This window comes from Saccopteryx bilineata, chromosome 1 (assembly GCF_036850765.1).
Source record: "Saccopteryx bilineata isolate mSacBil1 chromosome 1, mSacBil1_pri_phased_curated, whole genome shotgun sequence".
Classification (NCBI taxonomy): Eukaryota; Metazoa; Chordata; class Mammalia; order Chiroptera; family Emballonuridae; genus Saccopteryx; species Saccopteryx bilineata.
In genome coordinates this window covers 22,321,825-22,339,447 of record NC_089490.1, presented here as the reverse complement: position 1 = coordinate 22,339,447, position 17,623 = coordinate 22,321,825, and the positions used below count along the sequence as shown (strand labels likewise).

The 17,623-nt window shown below is 36.5% G+C and overlaps 1 protein-coding gene across 10 annotated transcripts in view; it reads left to right on the top strand.

The window, feature by feature from the left end:
- SUPT3H (SPT3 homolog, SAGA and STAGA complex component) overlaps nt 1-17,623 on the top strand; it is a 454,300-nt gene that overhangs the window by 368,541 nt on the left and 68,136 nt on the right. For all 10 annotated transcript variants that reach the window (XM_066251706.1, XM_066251714.1, XM_066251733.1 and 7 more), the window contains one exon: nt 6,589-6,699. In XM_066251706.1, the coding sequence (XP_066107803.1) occupies nt 6,589-6,699 (111 nt within the window). The remainder of the gene's footprint in view (nt 1-6,588; nt 6,700-17,623) is intronic.

Sequence of the window (17,623 nt, the reverse complement as noted above, 5' to 3'; positions counted from 1 at the left end):
AATAGAGATATAAAGAATACTTTTACAGTGAGACATTATTAATTTTGGTGCCAGTACTTTTGAACTTAGAGAAATTTAGACATGCACTGGGCTAATACTTTATTCAGGAAACCACTGCTGTAGAATATCTCTAATTTAATAGCTTAAGAGTAGGAAAGAAATCTTTAAATATTTAAGAAAAAAAATTTTCAAGAATATCCAAACTTATAAAGAATTATTTTATGTAAAAGTAATTACCAGGTTATTTACAAACTTTTTCTTACATACTTTGTAAAGCAAGTCCACTGAAGAAGTTTTTTAGGTAATATTTGTTACCATAACTTTAGTTACTGAATGAGTAAGAGAGCACTATTGGTGAAATTCTTTAAAACTACTTTATAATATAGAAGTTCACTGTACTTCAGATTTTCACTTAATAATAAGCAGTGAGCTATATCATTTTGTAAATCAAAGTGGAAACCAGATGAGGCTGAAATTTAGATTTTCTTACTATCATTTATGAAGTTATATTTTGACATGGTTTCACTACTTGCAATGGCAAATGGTTCTGATTGTACCAACCTACTTGTGGATGAAATTATAAATTTTGGACAAATTATAAAGAAACAAGTACCTGAAAGCAATACAGATTGATAACTAGGTGGTAACTGGAAGGAGTGGGTATAAGAAGAATGGAACGGCAATGAGTTGACTTTCCTGTTTTTACTGTTTTAGCAGGCTCCATTCAGTATAGGGGGTACACAAACTTATAGGCTTGAATACCTATAAATTGAGGAAGGAAATCTCAAAAAGGAGAGAACCAAGAATCAGTGTATAAACTACCCAAATCTTTAACCCCTAAATAATTCTTTTGTGATACCAAATCTAAGAAAACCTGCTAAAGCTGAATGAAGTAAAGAGAGAGTCTTATCTGCTGCCACTGAAGAGGAGTTTGAAGTTTGCTAAGTCTAGGAAAGTACATTGCCCACTTAGCACACATATATGCACAACCCTACAAACAAGAACTCTCTTCATAGGAATATAACAGAATCTGAAATCTCGATACTTTATTGCTCACAATGTCTAGAATATAATTTAAAATTATTCAACCTAAGAAAGTGTGACTTATACTCACTAGAGACTAAAATAATCCATATATTTAACTAACTTATTATACAAGAATTTTAAAGCAGCTATTATAACTTCACTCAAGGACAGAAAAGAAAATAAACTTGTGATAAATAACAAAGTAATGGTAAACAGAAACTATAAAAAGAACTCAAATGAAAAAATATAAAAACTATCAGAAATATAACATTACAGTGATATGTGTATATCATACTGCCAATACTGGACCCGTGCACCAATGTGCCAACTAGTGGCAGCTGCCTGAATCACAACTCGTATCTCGGAATTTTGCTCGGATCTCAAACAAAAATACGGACCGAGTCGCAGCTCATATCTTTAAAAAAAATTTTGCATGTTGGTCTGTTCATATCTCAAGGTACCACTGTACTTGATAGATTTAACAGTAGATTGGGGATGACAGAAGAAAGAGTCAGGAACATAAAGATCAATAGGATTCATTCCACCTGAAGACCAGAGAGAAAGAACTGGAAATGAAACTGAGCCTCAGGTATCTGTGGAAAAATATCAAATAAACAAATATGCACTTGGAGTCTCAGAAGTGGAGAAGAGAAAGAATGAGGCAGAAAAAAATCTGGAGAAATGAATGCTGAAAACTTCCCTAAATTGATTACAGACATAAACCAATATTCAAACAGTTCAGTGAACTCTAAGCAGGATAAATACAAAGCAAACCATGCATGTATCATGTTCAGACTGCTAAAAACCAAACATAAAGATAAAATCCTGAAAGCATCATAGAAAAATAACATGTTACATACACAGAAACAATAGTATAAAATCTACACATATATTATTAGACATAATAAATGCCAGGAAACAGTGGAATGATACAATTAAAATACTGAAAATAAAACTGCCAATCCAGAATTCTATATCCAGTGAAACATCTTCCAGAAATAAAGAAGAAAAGATATTTTCATAAATTTGAAAACTAAGAGAAACCATCACAAGCCAACCTGCACTATTACACATGCTAAATAAAGTCTAGCAGAACAAAAAGGAAAAATATGAGAAGAAAATTCTGATAATCAAAAAGAAATGAAAAACAGTGGAAATGGTAGATGTTAGAGTCCATTTTTTCTCTTAGTTTCACTGAAATTCATTTGAATATTTAAGGCAAAAATAGTATGATGGCTTATTACATATGTGGATGTAAGTTGTTTGACAATTATAGCATAAAGAGTAAGAGTGAAGTAAATGGACCTGTAAGGTATAATAGCCTTATATTTTATGTGAATAAAGCAGCACAATAACAATACCAAGTACACTGGAAATGTAAGGATGTGTGTTGTAATCCTTAGCATAACCACTGGAAGAAAATGATGCAAAGAGCTACCACTAAGACACAAGTAAATAAATTAAAATGGATTTCTAAAAAAAAAGCACATAACTAAAAAGAAGACAAAAGAACAGAAACACAAAAATAGAAGAACAAACAGAAAACAAAGAGCAAAGTAGTTGACCTATCGTCAACCATTTCAATAACTATGGAGTGGGGCCAAAATAAGTTCAGTTGTGAGTATGTTAAGCACAGAGTTTATTCTTGTATTATTATTTACTATTGTGTTATTTTCCATATGGAAAACTGTTAACCTACTTTTGCCACATTCTGTCCACAATGAACCACTTAGTTCTTAAGAATACCACTTGATTTTGACAACTATATGAACTTGTATTCTAAAACCCTCTCAGTTCAGAAAGTTTTCTCATGCCTCCTCTCAGTCAATTTTTGCCACCTTCCTCAAAAAGGGAACTACTGTTCTGATTTTTTTTCATAGATTAGTTTATAACATCATATTAAAGGAATATAGCATGTATACACTTCTGTGTGAAATTTCTTTTTACTGAAGATATTTTTTTGAAATTTATGTTTTTCAGTAGAAGTGTAATGTATTTTTATTGCTGAGTAGTACTCCCATGTATGAATATATCCATTTATTCATTCCCATTTTGGTGGACACCTAAAGCTGTTTCCAGTTTTTGAGATATTATGAATAAACCTTTCAAGAGCAGTACTGTACAAGTATTTGTGGAAAAATATTTTTTCTCGTGGGTAAATAGCTAAGAAAGGAATTACTGGGTCACAGAGTAGATATGTGTTTGGTTTTTAAAGAAATGGGAAGACTTTTTCCAAGGTGGTTCTATCGTGTTGACCTCCACTAGCAGTATATGAGAGTTCCAGGTGCTCCGTGCGCTCATCAACATTTGGTGTTGTCATTGTTTTTATTCTTAACCATTCTAACGGATTTTAATAGTAATTCATTATACCTTGAGTTTGCATTTCCCTGGTGACTAATGATGATGAGTGTTTTTTCCATGTGCTGATTGGCTATTCATATATCTTCCCCAGGGAAGAATTATCTTCAGATCCTTTACACAGTATTTTTGAGGATATCTTTTATTAGCAACTGTGGGAGTCCTTTATGTATTCTGTAAGACAAGCCTGTGTCAAATACATGTTTTTCACATATTTTCCCTCAGTCTATGGCTTAATGCTGTATTTTGATGAGCAGAAGTTTTGAACTTCTGATGAAATCTGATTTATCCACTTTTTTCTTTTATGTTTATTGCAGTCTGTGTCCTATCTAAGAAATCTCTGGCTACTCCCAAGTCATGATGATGTTCTTCTGTGTTTTCTTCTGGAGGCCTTATAGCTTAACTTTTATACTTAGTTCTGTTGATCAACTCAGAGGAATTTTTGTGTATTGTGTGAGTTAAGGCCAAGTTTATGGATATCTAGTTTATTGCATTTGTTGAAGATTCTTTTCTCCCATTGAATTGCTTTGGTAGCATTGTCAACAATCAGATGACCATCTGTCTATGTTGATTTATTTCTGGAATTTTAATTTTGTTTTATTGACTTGTCAGTCCTTTTGTCAGTATCTTTCTTGAGTACTGTATGCTAAGTCTTAAAGTCAGGTAGTATATGTTCTCAAACTTTATTTCTCAGGGTTAATATGGATTTGCTGTGTTCTTTGCATGTATGTAAATTTAAAATCTACTTGTTCGTTTCTATCAAAAAGAATGAGAGAGAAAGGGAAAAGAGAAGCCTAATAGAATTTTGAAAGGGATTAGATTGAAAGCTTACATCAGTTTGGGGATATTAATATCTTAGCAATACCAAGTATTATAATCTGTGAGCATGGCATATCTCTCCACTTGCTTATGTTTATAAAATCTCTCTGTTTATCCTGAACTGTATTTTATCCAGTTAATAAAGCCATTGTAGCCTTCACATGCTGTTTATATATGTTTTTCTATCCATTTCCTTTCATCATATCTGTATCTTTTAATTATAGTCTTTAATTCCATGATATTTAATGTACAGGGGTGAGCAAAAGTAGGTTTACAGTTGTGAGTACATGATGTGCGAGTTTATTCTTGTATTATTATTTATTAATTATTGTATTGTTCATTTGGATTACCACTGCAAACCTGTGTTTACCCCACTGTGTATTAGTCATACTCATATTTTGGAGCTGAATGGACTCAGAACTGTCTTTACTTAGACACCTGATAATTGCATTTATTCTAATATATTTCAACGGAAACACGACGTGTTTGGAATAAGAATCGAGAAAGCCCTCAATAAAAACTCTGTGCACTTTCAGTCCAGTGCCAAAGTGAGGGTTTAACCTGTGTTATTCTATAACTTGATCTGTGTTATTGTGGGCATAGAAGATATGTTATTTAGGGTATTGTTGGAGTGAATTTGAGAAAGATACCCTAAAGTAAATTTCTATTTGGCTTATTTCAACTCTATTAAAATAGTAAAAATAACCAAGATTTATTTTGTTTTAAATTTTAAATCTAAAAGAGTGAGAGAAAATGACAAAGATGTTAAATCTTATTTAGGTTCAGCTTGGATAATTGGATGCTCTCGTTTTGTACAAATTTTTAAATTATTCTACTGGTTTGTTATAGGAAAAGCATGCACAGGGTACCGAAAGTGCATTTTAGGACAGAAGGGTGCTCAGTGAGAAATGTCTCTCTTAACCCCTCCTCCAGTCATCATTTACCCTCCAAGCGTTCAGCTCTGTTACTGAGTGTTGGTGTACCTTGTACTCTGTGCTTCACTGAGCATATAATCTTCAGCCTTTTTTGTTGGTCAGTTGGTTTTGTTTTTTAACAAGTGCTAACAGTGCCACCCAACTGTATACCTTGCATTATCTCCCACATTTTATCTTAAAGAGAGGACATGTATGGAGCTCAGTAGGAGTGTATATGCAACTGCCTCATTCTTTTTTGGCGGTTTCTGTTTCACTGAATAGATGTATTATAATTTATTTCAGTGTTTTCTAACTGTGGAAAATTTAGTTGATCAATCCAGTGAATATCCTTATGTGTATTACTTTGTACCTGTATAATATACCTGTAGGATAAATTCTTATATGTGAAATTATATACTAGGTAAAAAATGGTTGTACTTTTTCATTTTGGTAAGATTTTGCCAAATTGCTATCCATAGAGGTTGTATTAACTATACCCCTATAAGGAATTATGTAAGTAGTAATTCTAATAATAATCAGAAAAACAATCTTTATTAAGTGACTCTGAATGATTTCTAGGCTATAGTTGCAATAATATACAAGCTACTATTTCTTCCTCTTGATTCTTTAATGTTGATGATCTGACATCTGATGTCCACTGCACTATAAAACAATTAGAATTATCATCCCAGTTTTATAGATGAGGAAACTGAAGTGAGAGATAGCTGGTAACTGAGAAGATATGGACCCAGGTAGTTGGACGCTAGAGCCTTCAACTGAACCGTGACACTACAAAGCCCTACTGTGCTTTTAAAACATGGTTTTAATCATGGCCATTTCTTGAGTTGGTATCCATACCCTCATTACAAATAATATTTCTCTCTCTTGTGACTTTTTGTACTTTACAATCAGCCTTTTACAGATGAAGCAGGTTAAAATGGAATGTTTTTATTATTTTTTTGCCCTGAGAACACCTAGAAATTAGTACCACGTTAAAGTGATTTTTATGACAGTCCCCTGTATTACAAATAAATATATAGCAATTTTATATTTTTATTTTTTTAAAATTGATGCTCTTCCATTTATTTCAGAATTAAGCCCAACAATAAACATTCATAATAATAAATGTTTGAATTTTTTTCTAAATAGCTTCCTGTGGTTCTTTGAGCAAGCCCACTGACACTTGGTGAGCGCGCAAGTGGCTCCATTCACCTGCACTTTGAAGCCAGCCCAGGTGAAATGCTGTAGTGTAAAAATTGCATTTGGTAGGTTTGCTAGGCAGGGGTCATGTACAGGTCATCTTTGATTTGTTAATGGAATTTTTTTTTAGATGTTGTATATGGCAGCCGTGATGTGCATCTGAAGGGAAAAGACCATCCATTTTTATGAAAGTTTATTTTCATATTTTATACACTGTAGTTCTGTTGTGTGTTTTTGATTTAGTAACAATTTCTGTGTTTTTCTGTTGCAGAGCACTGCGGCCTGTGGTGTCGAGGCTCACAGCGATGCCATCCAGCCCTGCCACATCAGAGAGGCCATGCGACGCTACGGCCACAAGATTGGCCCCCTTTCCTCATTCACAGTACGTAATAACAGAGTTATAAAAAGTTATATTTATAATCTGAAAGAATCTTGATTTTCAAGTGGTCAAATGAAGAAGCAATGGAATTGTTGAGAGCAATTTGTGGTGACTATAATTTTGTTGTATAAAAGTGGCATAATTCTCTTGGGAAATAAAAGTTAGTCATTTTTGTCTCTTTTTGGAAAGACAATTTTTTTCTACAAAATATTATTTTCTTTCAATTACAAATTATACTTTTTTTGTTGGAGCTTATATTTTCTGTTTTTCAAAGCTCTGGTTTATAAAACTTTTCTGTCAGATTATATGTATCTAAATATTGCTAGGAGCACTTTATATTTTAAAATTGGTCAGATTGGCAATACCACTTCTATCAGATGTCCTGCTCCTAAACAGACTCTGAGTTGGAAGAAGAAGAAATGATTCTCGACTGGCTTTGAAGTCGGCTGAGACGCAGTCTTTCCCATCTTCAGATGGTTCGAAAGCTTATAATCAGGGTTTGTTGTTGTTGTTTTTAAATAGAGAATTAAAGACTATATTTCAATAGCCTAACAAAATTGCAAGTGTGTGTATGTGTGAGTGCGTGCGTGCGTGTGAATATTAAATGCTCATCTTGTGGCCATTTCTTAAAAAAATCTTTATTCATGTTACTAGAACTATCTCCAAGTCCTTTCTGTTGAGAAGAAATTGGTTTGACTTTTGGAAAGTGAGGTTTGATTTGTGACTGAGAAACAACAGAATTTACCATTTGTTTCTTTTTTTAAATTCACTTCTGCTTTAATACACTAAAACAGACTGTGTATAACATTATCCAAGTATACACACCTAAGTATACCATACATAGTTTACGTGAATTTTTATCTAATAAATATATAACCAATATGCTTTTTATTAAGTATTCTTTTTTTTAAAAGAGGTTTTATTTATTCAATGTAGAGAGTAGTGAGAGAGAGGGAGATAGAGGAGAGAGAGAGAGGCAGGAGGAGGAGCAGGAATCATCAACTCCCATATGTGCCTTGACCAGGCAAGCCCAGGGTTTCAAACTGGCGACCTCAGCATTACAAGTCTATGTTTGATCCACTGAGCCACCACAGGCCAGGCCCAGTATGCTTTTAAAACTAGTGATGCACTTTTAAAATGCTTAATTTAAGTAGACATGGAAAACAGAACAAATAAGCCATGACCTAGAAGGTTCACTTAGCCACTGACAGAGCAGATGGGCAAAGTCAACAGCAAATAATAAAGAACTGCACCAGGGAGAGGCAGCCAGTGGTGACCACTCTTCAGAAAGGACCCACCTTGAAAGGTTTGCTTCATTACCTAGAGCTAGGAGAATTTTTCCAGTCTACAAGACTAAATATGCCTGTTCCACTGATCAGGAAGACACAGTTTTGTGCTGTGTGTGTGTGTGTGTGTGTGTGTGTGTACATACACATCTGCCTTTTTAAGTTAAAATCTCTTTAAAGTAGGGTAGGTTTGCAAACCGTTGATGCCGACAGTGTGGCCACCCTACCTCAGCTTTCACGTTCCTTCATCTGAGTGGAGGTGCCCCTGATGCGGGGGCATCGACGTCAGGTCCCGAATGCCCAGGTCCCGATGCCCGGCCCTGAGATGACACTCTGCGTGGCGCTGTAGACACTCGGTACCTAGGCGTCGAGCTGCAGCTCCTAAGAGGGAAGGAGGCATGTGGTTGACTCTGTAGTCACCAGAGATTGAGACCTAAATTTTCATATATTCAATAGAAAAACTGAGCTAACTTACCTCCAATGTAGAATTTCCTTGGTCAATTAAAATGCCCATGAGCAACTACTTTATATTTATGGAACTTCAGAGATCTTGTCTTTGCAACCTGCAATTCAGAACTAGAATGCTTCTCCAATGTACATATAAATACAATATCTAATTTAGAGTATGTATAACTTGGTTCATATGTAGCCAATTATTTGAAATTGATTTGAGGAAGTAAAATAACCAATAGGTTACACAGAAACTGAATTCCAACATCAATCAATAAACCAATAAAATGCTTTTAGTGAGGTATCATAGATAGAAGTTGTGTCTATTATATAACTTCTGAAATAATTTTATACAAAATCACATCATCATCAGTTTCAGCAATCCAATTCATTGTATAAAGAATTTTGAGTTCTTGGGAATTAGTTGAAATGATGGAAGAAACGAATGATTAGAGCCATGTCAGTTGGAAGAGAGGAAAAGGTATATACAAACTGCCTAGCTGCTGGAGTAGAGAGGAAAAGGGGTGGAGCATAAACATCAGTTGCCTGCCACTCATGTGAGTGTTGTGGAGGCGCTTGTAAGCCATCCCTCCCCACCCAACCAATTGTAACAGTGCAGGCATACTCATTGTATTGCCCTTCAGCATACTGTACTTCACAGGATGTTATGTTTTTTTACAAATTGAAGGCAAGACCCTCCCCCAGCAAGATTACATTTGGCTCTTTGTGACGCTCATGTTAATTGCGGTGGTCTGGAACCAAACCTGCAGTAGCTTTGAGGTGTGCCTGTACTGTTTGGGCATATTGGTTTTAATTGGTGAGTTCTTCCTTTTATTTATTCCCATTTACTCTCAGTCCTATGCAGAAGATCAGAGAAAGTATCCTACCTAGAGGATTTAAGTAGAATAGTTTTTCTGAGGTTGTCATTGATTAGATTAAGTGGTGGAACCAAGGCGAGAATTCAGGCCTTCCAGCTCCCAGCTCCAAATTCTTTCTCCTGAAACATATGTTTTTGCAACTGTCCTCGCCCTTACATGCCTGATCTTCTGTATGCACATGCTAAAGACATGGAGAGAGTGAGAGATTTATTTTACTTCTTGCTTGTCTTTTATTTTTTGCTAAGTAATTCTGAAAATCACTTCAGAGTCTGATTTGTAGGAGTTATTTTAGAATACTTATGCAATCTGTAATGTCCTAAGTGATGTTGATACTTGGCATCTGATATTGTCCTTTTACTCATAGTAGTTGATATCATGTGAGGTTATATTGTGTGGTGATTGACTTGATGTTATAGCCAAATGGCCAGGGTTCAGATCCTAGCTAAGCAGCCTTAAGGAAGTTTCCTAACCTCTCTATGGCTCAATTTCTTCATCTGTAAAATCAGTGTAATAATAGAATGTGTCTCATGGTAGAATTTAAGGAGCACTATGAACTTGATATGTGCTCAGGTCTCAGTAAGTTATATGAGTCATAGTAGAAGTAGCAGTAGTAGGCGTAGTACATTTTCTAGAAGGTATTAGATATGTGTACCTTCTCAGGTACTTCCCACCACCCACCAGAGGCGCACGCACGCGCACACACAGACCTCGCTTTATAATCGCAGAAGACACTAAAAGCTGAATAATAATGTGATATTTTTGCAGGTGTTTATACCATTAAAATTTAAATACCATTTAAATATTATTGTTCCTGAGAATAAATATTCACATTTACTTTGGGGATTAATATGGTCGAAGAATGTTAATGGCTTTTTTATCACCATTATTACCTTAAAAACTCAGTAACTGACTGTACATAGTTATCAATAGATTTTTGCATACTAGCTAGATTTTGTGCACTAGCTTATGCAAAAGAAATCTAAAGAACACATGGCATGGCCTCCAATTTATAAGTTCAGTTTTTATGAGTTCATAATTTGTGTAAGTTAATTTAAAAAGTTTTTAGAGACTGATAACTTTATCAATGTTGGTAATAACTTTTAAAAAATAAATCATTACCAACCTCATTTTCCTCATTTTTTAGAAATTTCTTCATTTTGCTATTTTATGAAAATATAAAATTAATAAGGTAGAAAATTAAGAAAATACCAAAAAGTAAAGGAAAAACCTTACATTAAGAACCTCATCAGTACTCAAAATAAGGTGTAGCAAATGCTTCCAGTGAATTGTCCTATTAGAAAATTAATTGCTATTTAATTATTTGAAGAGTATTTTGCAGCCAAGAAATTCAAATGGTTTAGGTCATTGTTTTTTAAAAATAATATTTTTAGTTTACTTATGCAAGTTTAGATGTAAAAGCATTTTGAAATTTTGTGAATGAAATAGATTTTTTATAGTTAGATTTTGTTTTTTCTCTCAGAGAAAATACCCTGAGGAGTCACCCAGCCTATGGGTTGTCTTGTATAGAAGGTGGTGAGACCTCTGTTTTATCAGGTCCTTGTTGTTTACAAGCAGGGGGTGGTGCCGTGGCTCCCTGCTCCGAGGCTCAATCCCAGCTGTCAATGGGAAGTGCTGTGGATGGCTGATATAAAACCAGGTCTATAATTCTGAAAGCCAGTGGAAGGAAACTGTGCCTCAGCCAGATGACATAATCCCATGTGTAATGCCTACATCTATTTCAGTTTCTCCTGAGTGACATTCGGAGTAGAGAAGTATGTTAACCCTCAGGCTTGCATGTCATCAGGTGGCTTTCTATTGATCTAAGATAACAAGACAATAAAATTGCTCATTTAAGCATGGTTGCTAAACTAAATACCTTAAGTGGCTCCCTAGAAGTGAAGTGCTTCAGTGTCCACTAAGCTATCTTAAATTCTGAGACAGAGTCATAGTGTTTTAAAGCTGGCTGAGACTTGAGAAAACCAGTTAGTCTCTGTCCGCAAGAAGCTTTGCCATGTTCCCACAGGCACCTTGCAGGGGAGGGACGGGGCCCCAGAACCCAGCCTCCGACTCGGTTTATGGCCCTCCCCCGCGGCTGCTCGCTCTGATGCGTGCTTCCCTGTTAGGTGGGGATGTTCCACGGTGTTGGTCCTGCAGGTGTTTACAGTGGACAGATGGGGTCAGAAGTCGGAACTTTCCTTTAACAACTTCTCACATTCAACTTTTAAAAACAAAAATGGTCGAGAGGAACAAGGGGGTGGGAGAGGGAGAGATATTCGGTGGGACACTTGAATCTATGTAAACATAATAAATTAAAATCAAACATTAAAAAAATAAAATAAAAACAAAAGTATCATAGCAGATTACTTTGACTGTTTTGGTTTAAAACTGTGCATTCATGAGTAAATAATTCTTATGACGCGATGGCATCGGACGTGTCTGTGTTTTATGTGTTCAATCTGAAAACTATAACGTCACAGAATATTAGAACACATTTTTAATGTAAATTCCAAGTAGAAATCGGGTAAGAATTCTTAAATACATGTTTTTACTGAAAGTAAAAACTTCCTCAATACACTTTTTGGAATTACTGAATCTATCAGATAAATTGGACTTAAGTACCTTTTTATAACTGTGGGCTACTGAGTCTCAGAAAAGAAAAATTAACATGTGACATTTATAAGAATAACCTTAGGTGAGTATTCTATAGAAAAAATATGAAACTTTTAGTTTAGCTGTTTTTAATTTTAAAATAGGGTGGGGGGTTGTGGTTAAAATTTTTATTCTGGGCCCTGGCCGGTTGGCTCAGTGGTAGAGCGTCGGCCTGGCGTGCAGGAGTCCCAGGTTCGATTCCCGGCCAGGGCACACAGGAGAAGCGCCCATCTGCTTCTCCACCCCTCCCCCTCTCCTTCCTCTCTGTCTCTCTCTTCCCCTCCCGCAGCCAAGGCTCCATTGGAGCAAAGATGGCCCGGGCACTGAGGATGGCTCTGTGGCCTCTGCCTCAGGCGCTAGAATGGCTCTGGATGCAACAGAGCGACGCCCCAGAGGGGCAGAACATTGCCCCCTGGTGGGCATGCCGAGTGGATCCCGGTCGGGCACATGCGGGAGTCTGTCTGACTGCCTCCCCGTTTCCAGCTTCAGAAAAATGCAAAAAAAAAAAAGAAAAGAAAAATTTTTATTCTCTCAAATTATATGAGATTGCAGTCTCATGTACATTTGAATATCAGAAATTTTACATGCTTCAATTTAACACAGCAGTCAATTTAGGGTTAGTTAGGGAGGAATGTTTGAAATGTGTAAGTAAAGAATTTGGAAGGGCTTGGGAGAGAAGATCTTTAGAATTTGAGATAAGTGTTGGTTGACAAAATAGTAACTTGCAGTATATAGTATAATACTTTCAAAGAAACTGCTCCCTGCATTGTTCTTTATTCTCACACCACAGCAAGATGAGTGTCATCCCCACCTGTGGATAGGAAAGTCAGGTTCCGGAAGGATTAAGTCCCAGGCTTCTGATGGCCTAGCCAGTGCCAGCGCCAGCGCCCTGTCTGGACGGGAGCTGAGGACTGCGGGCCACTGGGACCATCAGCCTCCCTGAATTCTCACGCGTCCCACTCACTGAACTCCCTCTTTGCAGACTGACCTCTGTTTTTAACTCTTGAAGTGATCTTATCCTGAAAATATGAGATAACATTTCCTAAACTATATTGTCTAGAAGACAAGTGTTCCAACGGGCATTAAAAGATGTTCCACAAGAAAAGGTTTCTTTATTAAATATTTCAGGATATCTGTATGTTATGGCTAGACAGTCCACTCAAAATCTCATTCCGTAGGAGAGGGAAGGTATTTCAGAGTTATGGATGACAGTTGTAATATTATAACCATCACACTGTCCACTTTATTTCTATGTTGTATTTATTTACAAAGCATTGAGAAGTGTTGAGTCAAACATATAGAAGTATTTAATAATGTTCTACAAGCTGCATTAATCGTGGAATTATTTTGCTTAAAAGTTGTTTCATTAACAATATGCTCACATTTTAAAACTGACAATGTTTAGAGGGAATTAATATATGGATCTTGGCTCTGGCCTGGTGGCTCAGTGGATAAAGCGTCATCCTGGCACACTGAGGTCATGGGTTCAATCCCCAGTCAGGGCACATGTGAGAAGCAATTAGTGAGTGCACAACTAAATGGAACAACCAAGTAAAACAATGAATTGATGCTTCTCTCTCTCCTCCTCTTCTTCTCCACCCCTTTCCCCTTCCCCTATTTCTCTCTCTCTCTCTCTCTCTCTCTTTCTCTCTCAAATCAATGGGAAAAATTAATATATATATATATGGATTATTTTATCCAGCATAACTCTTGATGGTTTTCTGAAAAATATTTTTAAGATGCTTAAAACATTATAAGCTACTCAAAGATGTGATAAAGAACATCTCAGTCACCTGCAGACGCTTCTACAAATATTTGCTTCAAGTTTCAGGGTCAAACTCATTGAATCCAAATTTGTAACCATCGTTTCTGATACTGCTGTGGTAAAAATAGTGTCATGAGTCTGGGTTGCCAAACGGAGGTGGCGCAATCATGTTATATTACAAAACTTTTTTGTTTTTTTTAATAGATTTTTTTTTAAAATTTAAGTATAGTGGTACACAATCTTTTATTTATTATATTAGTTTCAGGCATACAATATAGTGGTTCAGCATTTTGATACTTGACAATGTGATCACATCATTAACCCTAGTACTCATCTGTCACCGTGTAAACTTGTCACAATAATACTGGCTATATTCCCTTCCCATTTTCATCCTTTTTCCCACCCTCTCCCTTGTGGTAACCATTCTTTTAATCTCTGTTTCCCAGTCTGTTTTTGTTTTGTTTTGTTTTTTTTTTTAGGTTTCACATGTAAGTGAAACTATACAGTATTTGTCTTTCTTCACCAGACTTATTTCATTTACCATCATACCCTCTAGATTTGTCTGTGTTGTTGCAACAGGCAAGATTTCATTAGTTCTATTGCTGTGTGATATTCCGCTTACTCACCCTCCCCACGTCTTATTTATCCACTCATCTGTCAGTGGATACCTAGGTTGCTGCGAATCAAAACCACGAGATACTATCTCACACCAGTCAGAACAGCTGCTATCAAAAGGTCTACCAATGACGTGTGTTGGCGAGGATGTAAAGAAAAGGGAACCTTTGTGTACCATGAGTGGGACTGCAAACGGTGTGGCCTCTGTGGAAAACAGTATGAAGATTACTCAAAAAACTAAACATAGGTATACCATTATCTGACTCAGCAATTCTACTTCTGGGTGTTTATCCAAAAATAGATATACCATATGACTGAGCAATTCCAGTTCTGGGTATTTATTGAAAGAAAACGAAACACTAATTTGTCAAGATATGTGCACCCGTATGTTCATTGTAAAAACCTTTTTTAATTATTAGGCAGAACTGAGAGGGGAAGAGAGATCTCATCTCATTTGAACTGTCTGCAGCAATGCCTTCAACTGGCACAGCCAGTGAATTATTTATAAGGACTTACCCAGTTCCATTTTGAAAAATTTGGTACTGTTACCTGGTTTGTTTGTGTAGTAAACAGTAGCTATTCAAACACGTTTTGCTTTTTTCTGCCTCCACTTTTATATTAGCAATAAATACTTCACATTTAGTTTGGCATGAGGTATATATGAGGGTGATGTACTCACTTGCACAGTTTTATGCAGAGCTTTTATTTGAACTGCTTTAATTATAAAAAACAAGCTAATAAACGAAAAGTGCAAGACATAACTTCCTAATCAACAAAACATTTATGAGAAGTTTAAATATCATATAAAACATGAAATGATAGAACCTTTATTTTGAGTAGCACAAAAACTGTAAATGAACTTTCAAATCAAAGGTCTATTAGGCCCCCAAGATATCCTGCGTAGACTCCTAGAATTTTCAGGTGCATATTTTGAAAAGGAGAAAAGTAGTCTTTAAATGGAGGATGGTCAAAATAGAAGTGAAAGGTGACAGTCCTCATCAGCTCTGTGCATCTTTTCCAAGCTGGGTCCTTTAAAGCCTTTTCCCATTTGAAGTAGATCAGGGAGGAAGTCAGTGAATCCCCATTCCTTATAAAAGGCATCTTGGAGAGTGGAAGATCAATTTGAACACGAGAGCAAGGAAGGAGGAGTCGTTGACAGCAAAAAGAAACTTTTTGAGCAGAATATTCTAAAAGGGTCAGATCTTGAGATTTGAATGCTTCGTTATAGTGCCTAGGTCTTTGCAACCTTCTGAAGGAATAGGGACAGAACGGAAACTATAATATTTTGAGTGTCTCCCAAAATGAAATTATTTTTTCTTTAAAAAAAAATCACAGGATTCTTTTAACTCATAAATTCATGAAAGCAGCATTAGGATTAGTTGGAACTAAACTAAGCTGAGATATCTGTAATTTAAATACTGTTTTTTAAAAATGACAAGAAACTTTTTAAAGTCTGAATAAATAAGAAGATTGTAAGTATTGAATTAGACCAGTGATTTTCAACTGGTGTGCTACAAGAATTTTTAAAACATCCAGTACCTGGCTATTTAATCAGGGGCACTGACCTCTTTTTCTTTAGAATTAGATTGTCAAGTTTAAAAACTTAACAATAGCCAACACAATAATAGCTGTCCGGTGTGAACAAATCAAAATTATACCTATTTTTTTGACAGATCAGCAAAAAATATATATTTTGGTGTGCCGTGGAATTTTAGTACTAGTTTATGTGTGCCATGAGATGAAAATGGTTGAAAATCTCCAAATTAAGCATATAACTCAGTATATTAAATTGCTTGTGTTCACCTAGCAAAAATACTTATTTAAATTTTTCAGTTAAGATTTTATAGCTAAACTGAGTATTAGAGAAGAATTCATTAGTTTATTAAAATAGATTTTTTATTTACCATTGCCAGAAACGTCTAGCATTCGTTAAGTGTGGTTTGTTAACCATGATGAGCGCTTGTTAAACTGGTGATGACTTACCTTTTGATGGTTTCTAAATAGTGCTATATTATACTTGAGTCACACAAATATCATTGAACTGCTGTTTAAGTTACGTGATATAGTTGCAGAGTTAATCCCACAACATAAGTGGATTGTTCTAAGTGGAAAACCTACACCTTCCAAAAACGAAACTGATACCTGGCTCTTGTCGTATCCAGTACATTTTTAAGGCTATCTACAAGGTAGGAAAAATATGCAGGAAAATACTTATTATGCATTGTTTTCTTGACTGGTGTTTTAGTCATGATCTGATGTAAACCACAACCCCTTGCCTATGTGTGCACAGATCAAATATTCCACCTCAACCCCCACCCCCACCGCCTGTGTGTGACCCCAAGCCGTGAGAAGAGAGAACTCATAGCCCATGTGTCAGTCAGATGTTCATTTTGCCCTGGCACCTGGCTAGGCTCTCCCACCTGATTGGCATGCACTTGCAGGTCTGGGCACATACCCAGACTGTGAAGCTGGCTCTCCAGATCGGGATATATTTCAGCTGATGAGTTGGCAGAGGTCACGAGGGCAGATCCCAGTGTCAGGCTCTGAATTTGCCCAGGTGCATTCAAGGTGGCAGTTGGGCAGCTGTACCCGTGGTGGAAACACCAGGAGGGAGTATCTGCGTTGGCTCTCTGGCTCCAGAGATTCACAGCTGGGCCCACAAGCTCCTGTCAATTCCAATTGAAACACTTGTGCGGATTTTATAGTTTCCAGTAGAGAAGTCAGAGACTGTGTTTCTGGCTCTGATTTAACTGCATTCCTGATTTAACCTAAAACACCCATTCCCAGATTCTAGATTAAGTAGGTAAGAGCCTAATAAGTAAATAAGTTATAGTTGACAAGCATTCCTCATCCAAGCAAGCTGTTGATGTTTTTAAAAGAGAGAGAGGGGAGGGCAGGGGCGGGGGCAAGAACTCCAGCCTGGGCCCTGCGTTGTGCCTTTCTCCTGTAGCTGGGGAAGACCCTGTTAGGGGCTGATCCTCGTGCAGGCGAACTAACCTCACTTCAGTTTTAGGCGGCGTGCGCTATCTTTCACTCACACGGTCAGCTCACAAACAGTTAAAGTGGAAAATGAAGAAGAAGGCCAGGCGAGACCATGTACCGCTACGAGTCAATCTATCACCCACCACTGCTGGAAAAACAATTCAAACCACATGCCTTCCTGGGGGGATGAAAGCACACTTCACGTACAGAGGACGGTGCTGGCTTTCTGAGTTTGGACTAGGTAATAACAGTCCATTTGCAGCGTCCATGTTTGTACAATTGAACTACACGATTTAGAAGTA